This window comes from Enhydra lutris, unplaced genomic scaffold, assembly GCF_002288905.1.
Source record: "Enhydra lutris kenyoni isolate GAN:26980312 unplaced genomic scaffold, ASM228890v2 scaffoldscaffold40, whole genome shotgun sequence".
Classification (NCBI taxonomy): domain Eukaryota; kingdom Metazoa; phylum Chordata; class Mammalia; order Carnivora; family Mustelidae; genus Enhydra; species Enhydra lutris.
In genome coordinates this window covers 6,599,646-6,615,423 of record NW_019154124.1, presented here as the reverse complement: position 1 = coordinate 6,615,423, position 15,778 = coordinate 6,599,646, and the positions used below count along the sequence as shown (strand labels likewise).

The 15,778-nt window shown below is 38.9% G+C and overlaps 1 protein-coding gene across 5 annotated transcripts in view; it reads left to right on the top strand.

Moving 5' to 3' along the window:
* Positions 1-15,778, top strand: part of LOC111155263 (gamma-secretase activating protein) — an 84,037-nt gene that overhangs the window by 36,494 nt on the left and 31,765 nt on the right. For all 5 annotated transcript variants that reach the window (XM_022515377.1, XM_022515378.1, XM_022515375.1 and 2 more), the window contains 6 exons: positions 4,030-4,107; positions 5,804-5,881; positions 9,756-9,848; positions 9,989-10,206; positions 12,273-12,342; positions 12,906-12,988. In XM_022515377.1, the coding sequence (XP_022371085.1) occupies positions 4,030-4,107; positions 5,804-5,881; positions 9,756-9,848; positions 9,989-10,206; positions 12,273-12,342; positions 12,906-12,988 (620 nt within the window). The remainder of the gene's footprint in view (positions 1-4,029; positions 4,108-5,803; positions 5,882-9,755; positions 9,849-9,988; positions 10,207-12,272; positions 12,343-12,905; positions 12,989-15,778) is intronic.

Genomic DNA, 15,778 nt, shown 5'->3' with positions numbered 1-15,778 from the left:
GATGCGGGACTCGATCCCAGGACCCTGGGATCATGACCTGAGCTGAAGGCAGCGGCTTAACCCACTGAGCCACCCAGGCGCCCCCAGACTCAGGGTCTTAAACAGATGCAACGTTGTGTCTGTGATGATGCCGTCACAGTATTTGATGTTCATTTGTCCCATGTTGGTTGTTGGGAGCTACTTTGCCCTTTCAGCGTTACTTGTTACCTTCTTGAAAGCATCTTTGTCCTGAATTTTTCTGCCCTAAGTCACGAAATTCCCTACCTTCCAATTAAGGAGAGGTTAAATGGATGAGGGGTTTCTGATGATAGGCGATGGTGGGCAAAAGGGCTGCTTCTGTATAAAGATTGAGCTCATGCAGATTTTTTTTTTTTAAGATTTTATTTATTTATTTGACAGATCACAAGTAGGCAGAGGGGCAGGCAGAGAGAGGGGGAAACAGGCTCCCTGCTGAGCAGAAAGCCAGATGCGGGGCTTGGTTCCAGGACCCCTGAGATCATGACCTGAGCCTAAGGCAGAGGCTTAACCCACTGAGCCACCCAGGCACCCCAATCTCATGTAGATTTTTAAAAATAATTTCTAGCAGGAGGGTAAATCAGAGATTCCCTAAAGCAGTGAAGGGAAGAAAATAATCTTTTTTTTTTTTTTAAGATTTTATTTATTTATTTGAGAAAGAGCGAGAGATAGCACAAGCACGCAGAGGGGTAGAAGTAGAAGCAGAGTCCCCACTAAGCAGGGAGCCTGATGCAGGATTTGATCCCAGGACCCTGGGATCATGACCTGAGCCAAAGGCAGATGCTTAACTGTCTGAGCCACCCAGGCACCCAAGGAAAGAAAATATTCTTATTCCTGTCCCATTTAATAGTCAACTGTGCAGCTACAATTAAGCCAGTGGCTGTCATTCTTTCTTAGGCACCATCTACTGGGAGGTGGTAAGGGGTGAAAAGTGTACATTCTCTTTCCTGTTCATATAATTGCAAGAGTTACCCTCCACAAGTTCCCAGAATTAGTCCTGCGTTTTAGCATTTTATAGAGCCTTTTACAATGAGATAATTTCCCTTGGAAAACTTTGTCCATAATAGCTTTCATTGTCCAAATAGTTTCCCAAAGCCTAGCCAACTTTAAGATTTTTTTCTTCATCATTGATGAATATTTATTAAACATCTCTTTTTGGATACACCATTAAGAGCATGCTTTGTTTTTTCAAACTGTGACTTCCCCCAACTTGTAAATAGCTACTAAATCATTATGGAAGAAGAATAATCTAACCTTTATAGCCAGATATAACTTCTTTGGCACAGCTTTATACATACTATCTCATTTAATTCTTATGTTGGAACTATATGAAGTAGGTTCTATATTTTATTTATTTACAGATGAGGAAACTGAGTTTTAAAGAATTTAATTATGTTGCCCCAGCTACATTTTATTTATTTTTAAAGTTTATTTACTTATTTAAGTAATCTCTACACCCAACAGGGGGCTCGAACCCATGACCCTGAAATCAGGAGTCACACACTCCACCAACTGAACGAGCCAGGCACCCTGGCTTAGACACATTTTAAAAATATTGATGCCTGGGGTGCCTGGGTGGCTTGGTCAGTTGAGCATCTGACTCCTGATTTCAGCTCAGGTCATGATGTCAGGGTTGTGAGATAGAGTCCAGTGTCAGGCTCTGTGCTGGGCATGGAGCCTGGTTGGACTTCTCTCTCCTTCTGCTCCTCCCAGAGTACCCTCTCCCCCTTAAAAAAAAAAAAAAATACTGATGTCTGGCCTGGGTCTTACCTTCAGAGATTCTGGTTCAGTTGGTCTAATGGGAAGCTTGAGAATCTGTGAGTTCCAGGTGAGTTTAATGTCCTCTCAAGGTTGAGAACCAGTGCTCCATTGCTGGGTTGTCCAATATGGTAGCCACTAGCTACATGGGGCCCTTCACATTAATTAAACAGAAGTTTCTCAGTCACAGTAGCTACATTCTAAGTGCTCAGTAGTCACTTGTGGCTGGTGGCTACCAATCTGGACAGCACAGATATAATACATTCCTATTATCAAGGAAAACACTATGGATGGGAGAAGCTTTGTAGAATCTGTGCACATCCCATGTCACCTTGCTGTGTCTTTATGTTTTTCCCCACTTTGGGCTTGGGAAAGGGAATTAAACCACAACACCGTAGGAAATATTTGCTTATGAGACTTAAAGATGGCTATTGGTATATGTAATTGGATACATTTATTCTACACCTTACTTTAACTTTCTTCAAAACAAGAAGACTGATGCCCTCCATTCTCTAAAGGTTGGAGCATGGAGGAATTTGCTAGAATAGGGGATATAATCTTCTTTATACTGTTGACATTTCATGTTCGTGCCTCAGGATAGATTCCTACAAGAAGAATTTGGGTCGACAGGTATGAATATATTTAAGTCTCGGCAAAACTATGTTTCAGAGAGGTTGTACCAGTTCCCTCCTCTGTTATTTGAGAATGTTCTTCTTACTCATCCCTTGACAGAATTGATTACCATTTTAAAAACTGCTAATCTGAAAGGAAAAATACGGTGCCTTTAAAATTTTTTATTTTGTTATTACCAGAGAGGCTAAAGTTTTAAATGTTTGCTAAATATTCTTTCTCCTTGTAATCATAAAACATAAAAGAACAGGATAAAGCAGTAGTTTTTCGCTGGTAGTATGTTTATGAAAGTAGTCAAAGTGGTACATGGAACTTTTTAAACTGTTATAATTACTATTTTTGTTTATGCTTTAGTATAGTGTTACTTTGATTCTGAGTGAGTCTGCTGTAATTTTAAAGAGAAGTTATTATTGTGTACTCAGTAACCATAACAGTAATTTTACATCTAACAGAATTGTTACTATTTGTACCTGATAAAATTTTTCTTTTTTTGTTATTTTGCAATTAAGATATTGGAATTAAATGTACTTCTAACAATATGACGTGGTTTTAAATGTTATTAAAAATGGTCACAAATGATAAACATTGTAACAGAACGTTCATTAATATTGTTAAATAGCCTTCTTAGAGAAAATTGGCTTTTTTTTTTTCTCTTACCACCATGATTCTTTGATAAAGGACCTAGTGAAGTATAACAGAGGAAATGTTGCTATTCACTGAAGTAGAGTAATGATTAAATTTACACAGCTACTTAATTTTAGCACTGGGACTAGAACCCAGCTTTCTAGACTCTGGTCAATTTCCTTTCCACCCTGGAAATCTCCCACTTCAGGTAATAACATAAATGTTAGCACTGGAAGTATCAGTTTCGGCTTAGTGCCCTCCATGGTAGGTCTTTGATGAGCACATCTAGTCTATGTGTCTAGTAACAGCTGCTAGAGATGATGGACATATTCCACCCATGTTCTAGAGCGCGTGAAGGCTGGGAGTGTTCTGGAGCCATGGGCTAAGAGAAGTGGTCAGGGCTCATCTGGAAAGATCGCTGTGCCAGGAGCTCTCTCCTTTGCGCTTGGGCCAAGGCTCTCAGTGACCCAAATATGGATGGGTATGGGCCAACACACACTTGCTTTTACTGCCCCAGTTTGCCTTCCAATTCCAGATAGAAAAAAAAGACTGGGAAGTGTCTGTAAAGAGGAGACGCATTTTGGTAAGCTGGGATCTACATTAGTAATAGCCGGAAGGCAAGCTAAATAAGAGAGCGGGGCAATATATGTATATGAGAACCATCTCCTTTGTAACCTTCTCTAGACTCCCATGATTTCATATACAGGCGTAGATGTCTATTCATTTTCCTATCCTTTCTTATCCTTCAGTAGCTCACCACAGTGCATTACATTACTTATTACAAAATTTTTAAATTACATTACACGCACAGTGTGTGCTGAGTAATTGTTGAACTGAAATTTCTCAGCATCTTGTTAATAAACCATTTCTAGAATTTGGGAAAAATCTATGAGGTCGATTGAGTCAGAACATCTAAAGGAAGAGAAGAAAGGTTAAGTGGCTTAGAAAACTTTTGTCTCTGATTCTTTTCAGCTCCACTAAATAATACCTTCTTCCTTCTAGGGACTTTGTGTGTATGTTACAGTCCGAAGTTTGACTCTTGGGAAAAAATCACGTATTCGGTGTTTTACTTTCATAAAGGTACATGTCATTTATTCTTAATTTTTTATTTTTATGTAATCACTTTTTCCAAATAGTAGCAAGTTAGGTAAATTTTAAAGTCTTACTACCTTATAATAAATTTTATCAGTACATTCTATACCTATATAATGCATGTTTCCTGAAGAAATTCACTAATGATGAATACAGTTCACCCTTGAACCACATGGATTTGAGTTGCGTGGATCCACTTACATTCAGGGTTTTTTTGAAAAAAAAAAAAAACAGTATAGTACTGTAAATGTACTTTCTCTTCCTTATGATTTTTCTTAATAACATTTTCTCTCTTTTTTCTTTTTAATTTTTTTTTACTGTGAGAATACAGTATACAATACATATAACATATGAAATATCTGTTAGTGGACTGTTTATGTTATCAGAAAGGCTTCTGGTTAGCAGTCGGCTATTAGTAGTTAACTTTTGACTCCCCCAAAACTTATACATGGATTTTTGACTGCTCAGGGGTTGGCACCCCTAACCTCCATGTCATTCAAGGGTCAATTGTATTGACTTAGCTAATGTTTTTGTATTTTTTTGATGACCTATGTATTTTTCTAGGCCTATAGGTAGACCAATCCTTATGGACATATTTGTCCAAAGTATGTTTATTATTACTAGTTGGAAAACATCAATATATTTAACCTACAAGGTTACGGAGAGCTCTAGTTAAAAGCATCCATCATCTCAGATTTCAACAGGTCTTAGACCTAAGATACCTTTATTATGATTCATAGTTCTGCGGCCCAGGAAACTAGTTTGTCAGCAGTCAGCCTCAGGAGAGGAGTAAATGCCCGAGCTTTTCTAGTTCTAGTTCTAGTTCTCTAGTTGGCCAGTGTACCCTTTAAAAGTTTTAGTCTGAACCATGGTAAGGCACATTTATTTTGCTTGTTTAGTCCCTTAAAATTAGAATTTATATAATACATACGGTGGGTGAAATTATATTTTAAAATTTTTAAATTACAAAACAAAACTATGCCAGACCACACCAGAGTTTATTCTGCAGGAATGCCGAACATTACTTTCAGAAGTTAGAAATGCGGGTAAGAAAAGTTTAATACCTCAATAATGAAGAAACTGAAAGCAACTTCAGTAGACAGGCTTTAATAGCATAAGTTGGATTTTTCTTTTGTGGGAAGTTTTCATACATTTTTCTAATGATTAATATAATGGTTAAAACCATAAATAAAACTTCTCTGAAAGTTTTATTAAGGGTTACTGATTCTGACAAAGAGTTAGAACAATGGAGTGTGAAGTCCAATACCCTGAGATTAGTTGATAGTCTACTAAGTGACTGAGAGAAGTCTCAGGGGGTCTTGATGACGGCAAGAATGTGCAGTAAACTGTGGGGGCCAGTGAGCCACCTGGTCTCCTCCACCTTTTGAATCCTGTGATAGATTCCTTCAGATCCTTCTGTCCCAGCACAACCCACCTTATAAGGTCTAATATTATGCGATAAGCCCAGAACGACTACTGGATCCTGATTGCACTGTGATCTACCTTCTGTGTGGTCTTTGGAGAGTGGTGAAGAACCGTGAAACCTAGAAGTCAGAGACCCTTGCTTTGTCAGTTTCACAGCTCCTAAATGTGGAGTATTACATAGAGTAATAGCCTTGGGTGGAATTCTGGTTCTTTGTTTCTTACCATTCTTTCCTTGGCTTCCTGTTCTCTCTCTCCACAGGGCACAGCAAGACCTTCACTGCTGCTCTAGGGAGTGTAGACTCACATGTGACTAAGGGCCTTACTTTTGTCAACCTTGGTGAGTGAGAGAGAGATGCGTCTCTGCTCTGACCCTCATTTCTAGTACATGTGATACTCAACCTTTTATATCTCATTTTCTTATCTGTGCACTCCATTTTCTCCCGCCCCTTTAGGACTTGGATTGGAATGACAGCCACTGACCTTTTAGAGGCCTAGGAGGGGAAGGGTTTCTCTGGAAACCTTGGCACCCCTAACTTCTCTGTTGTTCAAGGGTCAACTGGATTAAGTTAGTTAATATTCTCATATTTTTTCCTGACCTATATCTTCTTCTAGGCCAATCCTAATGGACATATTTGTGTCCCCCATTCAGATCAGCCTTTGGGGAGGGGATGCATCTCCCTCTTTAAAGAATCTAGGCTGTGAGCTTTCCTATGTGTTTTAGTAGTATTCCAAAAAAGCCATTTGTTAGTATAAAAATGATGACAGCCACCTTGGTGGCTCAGTCAGTTAGGCATCTACCTTTGGCTCAAGTCATGATCTCAGTGACCTGGGATGGAGCCCCGTGTCCTTCTCCCCCCACCACCACCCCCTGGCTCATGCTCGCTTGCTTTCTGTCTCTCAAATAAATAAATAAATCTTAAAAAAAATAATGACAGTGAATGGGATGTTCCCTAAAAGCCTATGAGAAAAAATACATCATGTTGTCCCTTGATTCTAGAGAGGACAAAGATCTTTGAGAAATTCTCCATTCCCTGTTGTTAATTGCTAAGAGCTTCCAAGTCCTATAAAGGAATTACAAATCAGCTTAAATGTGTTGATTTTCATTGAGTAAATATGGTAAGGGAACTTGAGTGTTAGGTTTGAACATATTAATGGAGTCTATAATGAAGAAAATCAAGAAAGGGTTTATTGTACCAACCTACCGAAAGCTGCTTTTCCATGTCAGTTGGGATGAGGGGCACAAACAGGTTAGCAGAAGACTGACAGAACTATTACTTGCCTACCTATGGGACACGGCACAATATTCAAATAAGAAAAGCTTCAGGTTTACAGCACATGATTCTTTAATATGTTCTCCTATTCCTGTTCCCCAGTCTGCCTGCTATCATGACAAAAGCTTAAGAAGGTATAATGTGAGGGAGCTGGGCAAATGAGAACAAAAATGACAAAGTTGATGGGGCGCCTGGGTGGCTCAATGGGTTAAAGCCTCTGCCTTCGGCTCAGGTCATGATCCCAGGGTCCTGGGATTGAGCCCCACATCGGGCGCTCTGCTCAGCAGGGAGCCTGCTTCCCCCTCTCTCTCTCTCTGCCTGCCTCTCTGCCTACTTGTGATCTCTGTCAAATAAATAAATAAAATCTTTAAAAAAAATGACAAAGTTGATAAAAAAAGATTTTTCTTTTGAACAATACTGTAGATGAGGTGAGATAGTGAATGTGGAGTAGGCCAGTTCGTGGTAAATGTTAACATGAGCTTTGAACCTGTGGGAAATTGCCTTAGAGAGGCCCGAGTCTACTGCTTCCTGTGGTAAGAGAGATAAATATAAGGTTTCCTGGGTCTGAGACTTGATTCTTATCAGAGAATGCTGCATCAACATCCCATTTCAAGAGTGATGTAGGAAACTTTTCACTAAAAAAAAAAACTTAGCATTTTGTCAGGTCAAAGGTAGCCTTCTTTTTTTTCCCCCCCGAGAATGACTCTAGAAAAGGGCAGGCATGATTTAATCTATGGTCTTCAGACTGTGGAGCCGGCAGAAATCCTAGAGCTTTGTAAAAATAGGCTCTTACATAAGTTGTCTTTCCTTCTTATACACATTTAGTCTTCTTGGCACAGAATTATACCCAAGCTTAAAACTACTCCAGAGGTAATTTTTATGACAACAGTATTGCTTTTGAGTGATGCCTTTTTTCCTATTAATTACATACAACTGTTCTGAATTATCACCCTATTAAAGGGGACTTATTTTGAATATTTTAATTAAAATATTAAAGAATAGAGTTTTAATGTTGATATTAAAGAATAAAGTTTTCCATGAACCCAGACACCTCTATATAAGAAGGATATATTTGTAAATAAAAAGCTACCATTTTAAAAATGAGTATTATATGCTAAGCATGTTATTTCCATTATCTTGATCCTTACAACAATTCTGCTAGGTGATGTTATCCTCATTTTCCAGATAATGAAACTGAGCTCAGGAAGGTTGAGGTCTGTGCCCAGTCTCCTTTTAGTGTCTCTTATCAGGGACACTGTGTTATTTTCTTATTGCTGCTATGACAAATTATCACAAATTTAGGGCTTAAAACAACATGAATGTTGTCTTTTGGCTCTGGAGGTCAGAATTCTGAAATGAGTTTTGAGGGGCTAAAGTCAAGGTGTGGGTAGAAATGGTTCCTTCTGGAGATTCTGGGGAGGAATTAATCCTTGGACAACCCCAGCATCTCGAGGCTGGCATTTCTTGGCTTGCGACCCCATCACTCCCATCTCTTTCATCCTCGAGTGATCTTCTCCTCTGTAGTCCAGTCTCCTTCTGCCTCTCTCCTGTAAACATATTTATGGTTACCTTGGGTCCATTTGGATACTCCAGGATACCCTCCGCATCTCCAGGATCCTTGATCTCATCTGCAAGGTGCCTTCCGTCACTTCAGGTGACACATTCACGGGCTCTGGGATTAGCATATGAACATCTTAGGGGGTCATCATTTGACCTACTATGGGCCCTGTTGGCATTTTCATTGAGATAGTACTTCTTGTGTGAGAGTGTCCTGCACATTGAGGGATTTAAGGACCTTCGCCAAACGGCGGGAGGACTCCCCCTTCCACTGCAGTGATTGTGACAACTCCAAACAATCCTCATTGCCTTCCAAATGCCTCCTCTCGCAGGGACGTAGTTACCACCCTAGTTAACTGGTTAAATGCTAGGCTAGGAATTAATTTAGGTCATTTGATGCCTAACCCTTTCCTACTGTACTCTACTATATCATTATTTGTGTGTTTCTACTTAAGTGTTGCCATAACAAGAATATTATTGCAACCATTTGTGCTACTCTCATTAACATCGCTTGATCCCCAGGGACCAAGAGGACGCTTACTTAAGTCAGTGGCTTCCTCTGAGTCAGTTTTACATCCTCTTTTCTTTCCTTTTCCCCTGAATGCCTTCTATGCAAATAATTAACATGTATTTTTTTGCTTCTTAGGAAAAAAGAATCCAGCTGCCTCGCTTACAATCTAAATATGTCATCTGTAGGACATTCACTGCTCTCGTGTGAAAAATTATTGGCAAGGGCTACTTCCACCTTCCCATTCTCCAGAAACCTATTTTTACACCTTGTCTCAATCTGTGTACGAGTGTTCTTCGTACAAAATTATCGAACGCAGGGACTGTGAAGGTGTGAATTCTTATCAGTACTTCACCAAGTATTAGAATGCCTGCAGAGATTGTTTTGATGAATATCAATTTAAGGGTTCTCTGAACAAAATGACGATGATAGTGATGATGAATGAGTGGGCAAACATAGGAAACAAAATTTTAGAGGGTCTCCCAGCTGGCAGAAATGAGGAGGGAAATTCCCATCATAAGCTATTCCCAGACTATCAGATAAAGAAATAATTTATGTTGCTTGGTATTTTTTTTCTAATTTGCTTTTAGAGGTCATTTAGGTTCAAATAAAGCCACAATTCACTTAGATTCAAAATTACAGTTATCAGTTAAGAAAACCATGGCCAAATGTATGAAGACAACTAGCCACAGGTAGGAACAAGTGAGATCTGGCGGGAAGATGAAATGTGCTGACATCAAACAGTTTACACTGATCAAAACTTTTGTGTTTTAAGAGGTTCAAAGACAAATAGGGATACTGTCAAGTTCTGGGCTTTATCTTTGCCTGTGCAACTCTTGCCACATACAGATAATTTTTATCTTTCTCTTCTACAGAATATTACGTGGCTGTTTACTTACCTGGTCATTTCTTTCATTTACTTAACATTCAACATCCGGACCTGATCTGCCACAGTTTATTTCTGACAGGTATGGCTGTGGTTTTCCCCTCATGAATGTGGTCCATTTGGGTTTGTCTTGACAATGTTTATGTTTGGGTGAGAGGGGTTTCTTTTATTTGCTGATCTCTTTTTTTTTCCTTTTTCCTTTTTTTTTTCTTTTCTGGCCAGGAAACAATGAAGTGGTTGATATGCTACCTCATAGCCCTTTACAGTCACTATCAGGGTCCCTGGTACTGGATTGGTGTTCTGGAAAGCTCTATAGGGCAGTCCTCAACCAGTCCTATTTATTACAGTTCCTATGGAGCACTCAACTAGACTGTGAGAAGATGGCCGTGTTGCACTGTGTCCTCTCCTGTGGCCGAGACCCCCAGTTCCTGGAAGCCAAGGTGGTTATGTAGCTTCAAGTTAAAAAGATTGGCAAATAGACAACGCCAGCCGTCTATGTTTGTGGTTGAAATGAACAGATTTCATTTTCATTTGGTAATAATTAGTTGACATTTATGGTCTCCGTTCTGATTTGAACATATTCTCTTCTCATGCTTCTTTTTATGGACCCTGACCAGACCTCAGACTGTGAGGATGTCTGTTGACTTCTCTCTTTTCAATACTGTGCCTACACGTTAGCTATATCAGTAACATTCCAAGAAAGTGCTCCATAAATAGGAAATAGCTTCTCAAATACCTACTTTTTCTCCTGGTCTCTATTTGGTGTATAGCATTAAAAGAAATAAAATCTGGTGTCCTATATTTATTACATTTTAATAAAGATTATTTATATTTCACAATTGAATTTATGAAGCACTTTCACACATTTTGTCATTTAATTTTACAGTTGTCCTGTGAAGTTGGAGATAGCCCTCTGTTAGACTTGATTGGGACCAATGGGTGGTTGGGTAATTGAAGAAAAGATACTTTATCTTATTTTAACCTAAAACAACAAACAAAAGGTGCATTTATTCACCTATCTTTTGATGTAGTTTAAGACCCTTTCTTTGTATATTAGCTGGTTGGAGTTCAAAATCACTTTTCTTACATAAAACCACTAGTAATGTGCTGTCTCTGACTTTTCTTCTTCCTTTTGTTCCTTAACCTTACTGTCTTCTTTTCTTTAACCCAAGGAGAGCCATATTTTAAAGATCTTTTCAAAAACAATCTGTATTTTTTTTAATCTTTTAAATTTTTTCTAATCTTTTAGAATTTTTTCTAATCTTTTACAGTTGTCTCACACTTAGATTTTTTTTTAAGTGAGTGTTTTAGATATGCCTTTGAGTCTTTCCAAAGTGTTCAACTTTTATTGACCAAACAACACTCTTTTTGAGTCCATATTTCATTCATCTATGGTAATATTTTATAAAATTACCTAACTGTGAAGAGAAGTAAAACCAGCATGAATAGGTTTAGAAATGAAAACAACTGTTTCTTGGGATGCCTGGGTGGCTCAGTCGGTTAAGCATCTGCCTATGGCTCAGGTCACAATCCCAGTGTTCTGGGATCAAGTCCCACATCGGGCTCCTTGCTCAGCAGGAGCCTGCGTCTCCCTCTGCTGCTGCTGTCCCTGCTTGTGGGCCTGCTCTCTCTTTCTCTCTCACACACACACACTCTCTCTCTCTCTCACAAATACACAAAGCTTAAAAAACAAACAACCACTTATTTATTGGTAGGAGCAGACATGTGAGAGTGCTCTGTGGCTCGGCAAGCCTCATGGTATACTTCAGTTCTAAGGCTGGGAACAAGGAGTTTCAGTCCGCCAGCAGGTGAGGATGGTTGTGGACACTGAGAGAGGTGTCGTTACAACCTGTGCTTGGGAGGACCGTAGTGATGCTCACCAAGGTTAAATGGTGTGCCGATGTTCACACGGATGCCTGAGCTGGATTCAAACCCAGGTCTGGGTTTAACCATGGCCAAATGTATGAAGACAACTAGCCACAGATAGGAACAAATGAGATCTGGCGGGAAGATGAAATGTGCTGACATCAAACAGTTTACACTGATCAAAACTTTTGTGTTTTAAGAGGTTCAAAGACAAATAGGGATACTGTCAAGTTCTGGGCTTTATCTTTGCCTGTGCAACTCTTGCCACATACAGATAATTTTTCGAGCTCTGAGGTGTGATTGGGTTTAGTTTTCTCCTCTATCCCCCAGCTCTTCACACTGGTACTTTGCTGTAACATGACCCACTCTAGCAAAAGCAGACATGGGGTCGAAGAAGGCTTATTTGGATTTCAGCCAGGGATATTTATTTTAAAAATATATGTAAAATAGACCTGATTTATAAGACTCCTTAAACCACAGTCTTGCATTACACGCCTTGAAGGGAAGTGAGTGTATTCTATGACAGTTCCAAAATAGATACAGAGTTTTAAAAAGATTCACATACATTTTGTACTTCAGCAGTGGTGGGGGCAGGGTGCAGATGTACATACCAACAGAATTGTCTTCTTATTTTTTAAAGCTTATTCAGTGGATTTCTGAGAACGTCTCTGCCTGCCATTCATTTGACCTCATTCAGGAATTTATAATTGGTAGGTCTTGCTGACGGTCCATATTAAGTTGAATCCTTGACCCTTTTGCTGGAGGGAAAGCAACAAATTGATAATGTCTCAATCTGTCAAAATGTTGGTTAGAAGCACTTTTTTTTTTTTTTTTAAACTCTGTTTCAGTCAGCAGCTAATTAAATTTCATTCTTCCGTGGTCTTGTGTGAAGCTGTGACAGTTCAGAGACTGATAAGATACGATACGATCTTGATTCTAACCTTATTAGTGATTTTTTCCTCCCAGTAAGATGTAAAAACTTTCTTAGTTCAGTTTTGTGTCCGCCATTTCTGTGTGAAGTAGTATAATGTCATCAGACAGAAGTGCCAAATAATTTTTTTTAAATTATTCTCATAGTAAAGAACAGAACCTGAACGTTTCATAAAGGTAGACCCTAACGGTTAGCCTTTTGAAGATAAGGATAAGGCAGTAAAAACTTTTTGGGGGTTTGCTTGCTTTGGTGAATTAACAGTGTCTACTGCCTTATTCTTCTTATTAAATCATGTCTTTCTTTCTTTTCTTTTTTTTTTTCTTCTTTCAAAAATCTACTCAGCTTCTTCATATTGGAGCATATATCCAGAGACAAGTAACATGGATAAACTTTTGCCATATTCCTCAGTGTTCGCTTGGGATACAGTAAGTTAACACTTTGTATTCTTTGTGTGATTAAAATTAAAATTAAAACTGACCCAGTTGTGGGTCAGTTGTGGGATATCCCTGTCACAGTACCCATGGCTGTGATTTCATTTGTCTATTTTTGACTGATAAGGATCTGAGTTGGAGTCTCCTGGCAGAAGAATAATTGTGAATCCTTGCTGTTAGCCAAAGGTAGTGATATAAAACAGGAGAATTAAAGGAGAAGGTACAGGATATGTGTTACTCTTCCTACTACTAAGCAGAATGAACCCTCTATCATCTTCAAAGGGTGTTTTACATTTTTTTTTTAGCGACTAGAGTAGACTAAAATATTTCTCAGGTTTTTATAAATGTGAATGATTGGGCCATTGCTGTAAGCTGTTCTGTTTCCTAAGCAGATTTAACCCTTTTCCCAGCCTCATAAAGAAAATTTGTAATAACTGTAAAGCCTCAAAATCAGCAAAATTTAGTGATCTTAAGCAAATTCACTCCCTTCGACCTTTTCTTCCCCCTGGCCCTTCTTCCCAATTTTTCAATTAGGAAGTGCTGAGCTAAAATTTTGTTTGTTTTCTCTAGAACATGGTGCGGTAAACTGAGATTTGTTGGATCAAAAAGCAAAAACCCTGAAAAAGGTTTCAGGCTTTCCCTGGAAAAGATTTCTTCTTTCATACTTAGGTGTTAGAATAACATGCTTAGTCCCAAGGCGGAGGTTAGTATCAAAAAGGCACTTAGAAAAATAAATGGAATTTAGGTAACACAAACATAGGAAAATAAGTACTGGGATGAATCGTGACACTTGACTGTTTTGTATTTAGACTATCTAAATAGAGTCAGGTATGTGTGATTAATTTCTAAATGTTTGGTATACATAGCGGTAGTTATCCTAAAGGCCCTTCTGTCTTTGACTGTTAAGGATTGTTAAATGTTCTTGCCTCGCTGTCGAGTAACAAGGGAAAGACAGTTCGTCTGTCCGTTCTCCAAACCCTCACTGTTTGCTTTGAGAACTCTTGTGAACATACACACAGCGTCTATGGTGATGGGGCAGGAAGTCTGCAGGTTAAACCACGGGGAGTCAGGAAATGTACCTCTCTGTTTTCTTCCCTCACCACCCAGCCCTGTCATCCTCCATTTCCGTGTCTGGGAGGAGGGGACCGGGAACCCCTGTAGTTCCCAGGGTTGTGTTTAAAGATGGAGCATGTGTTAGCTGGATAGCATTCGAGGGGCTCTTTTGGGAGGCAGCTCCTTACTTTTGCATTTCTCATGACCATGGGGCCGAGGAGCTGTTGTAGACCTACAGAGTGAGGTCAGGAAGTCCTGTGAGAGTATAATCTAAAAAACCCACAGTCCTAACCACCATCTACTGAGCTGCTTTTAGGGTTTACCATGTTGCTCTAAACTTCAGGGTGTTGGTTACCTTTAAAGGTCTCTTCTAATCCTGAAATTCTGAGTCCCTGCTTCTCTTTAGCAATGATGTCCACCATTTGCCTTTTCTTTTCCTAATCTACAAATCCTCTTATTTTTATCCTTTAATAAATCCTTGCTAGGATTAAAAAAATTAGTAATATCATACTTCTGTATGGAGACAGATTATTTCTGTAAATAATTGAATTGGATTTTTTAAGATACTAGAACATATGGTGCTCTTACATATAAATAACCCTGAATTATGCTTTGCAAACAATTAGCCTTGTTATTCTTATTTTAAGATGCCATCTATAACCTAAAGCTATAGTGAAATTTTAATGCTTTTTTGAAGTATCTTTTCTTACCAAGTAGTGGTGAGTGAAACACAAAATACATTCTTAACACAGGCTTTCAGTGGTCACAGTGGACAACTCGGTTGCTTGAATATTCTGGAAATTTATTTCTGCATTTCTGTGGTGCCCCTTTCCACAGGAATATTGTGTGTCAGTAAAAATCTAGTACATTTGAGTTCTAAACAAACACGAGGTTTTATTTCTACAGAACACTTTCAAAGTTATTTCGTCTACCCTTTTTTTAGAAAATAAAGGATGAATTCACTAGTTGAGAGGCTTATCTACACAGTTAATATAGAAACACACTTCCAAAATGAACGAAAGAGGGGCCATTTTGGAAGTTTATATTTCTATTGAAATTTTTGTTTTAATGCTCACAGTGTTATAATTTGGATTTCCTGATACAGATTTTACACCTTTCATATTTGCCATGGTGATACCGCTGCATCAACTCTTTTTTTTTTTTTTTAAGATTTTATTTATTTATTTGTCAGAGAGAGAGAGAGAGCACAGGCAGACAGAGTGGCAGGCAGAGGGAGAAGCAGGCTCCCTGCTGAGCAAGGAGCCCGATGTGAGACTCGATCCCAGGATGCTGGGATCATGACCTGAGCTGAAGGAAGCTGCTTAACCAACTGAGCCACCCAGGCGCCCCACCGCTGCATCAACTCTTTATGGGGATCTTTTATTTTTGAAATTATGGTAGAGGATGAGGTGAAGGAAAATTTTCCATTAAATTCAAAAAAGAACCCCACTAATCTTGGTTCCTTCTAGGGAGGCAGGGGCCAACTATAATATAATACATTTAAGCAAAAGAGAAGAAGTGGGAGGAAGGAGCAATAAACAGAGAAGGGACATGTCCCCCTTATTATTACATTTGATAATGCATGTGTAATTTGCCTCGTTTGTTCTTAATTGGAAATGTGTAAATAATATACTGGTTGCTCTGTATTCCTAATAGTCTTCTCCTTTCCTTCAGAGATTGGTCCTCTATTGTAATCATGACTTGAAAGAATAGTTCCCTTCTCAAGGCAAG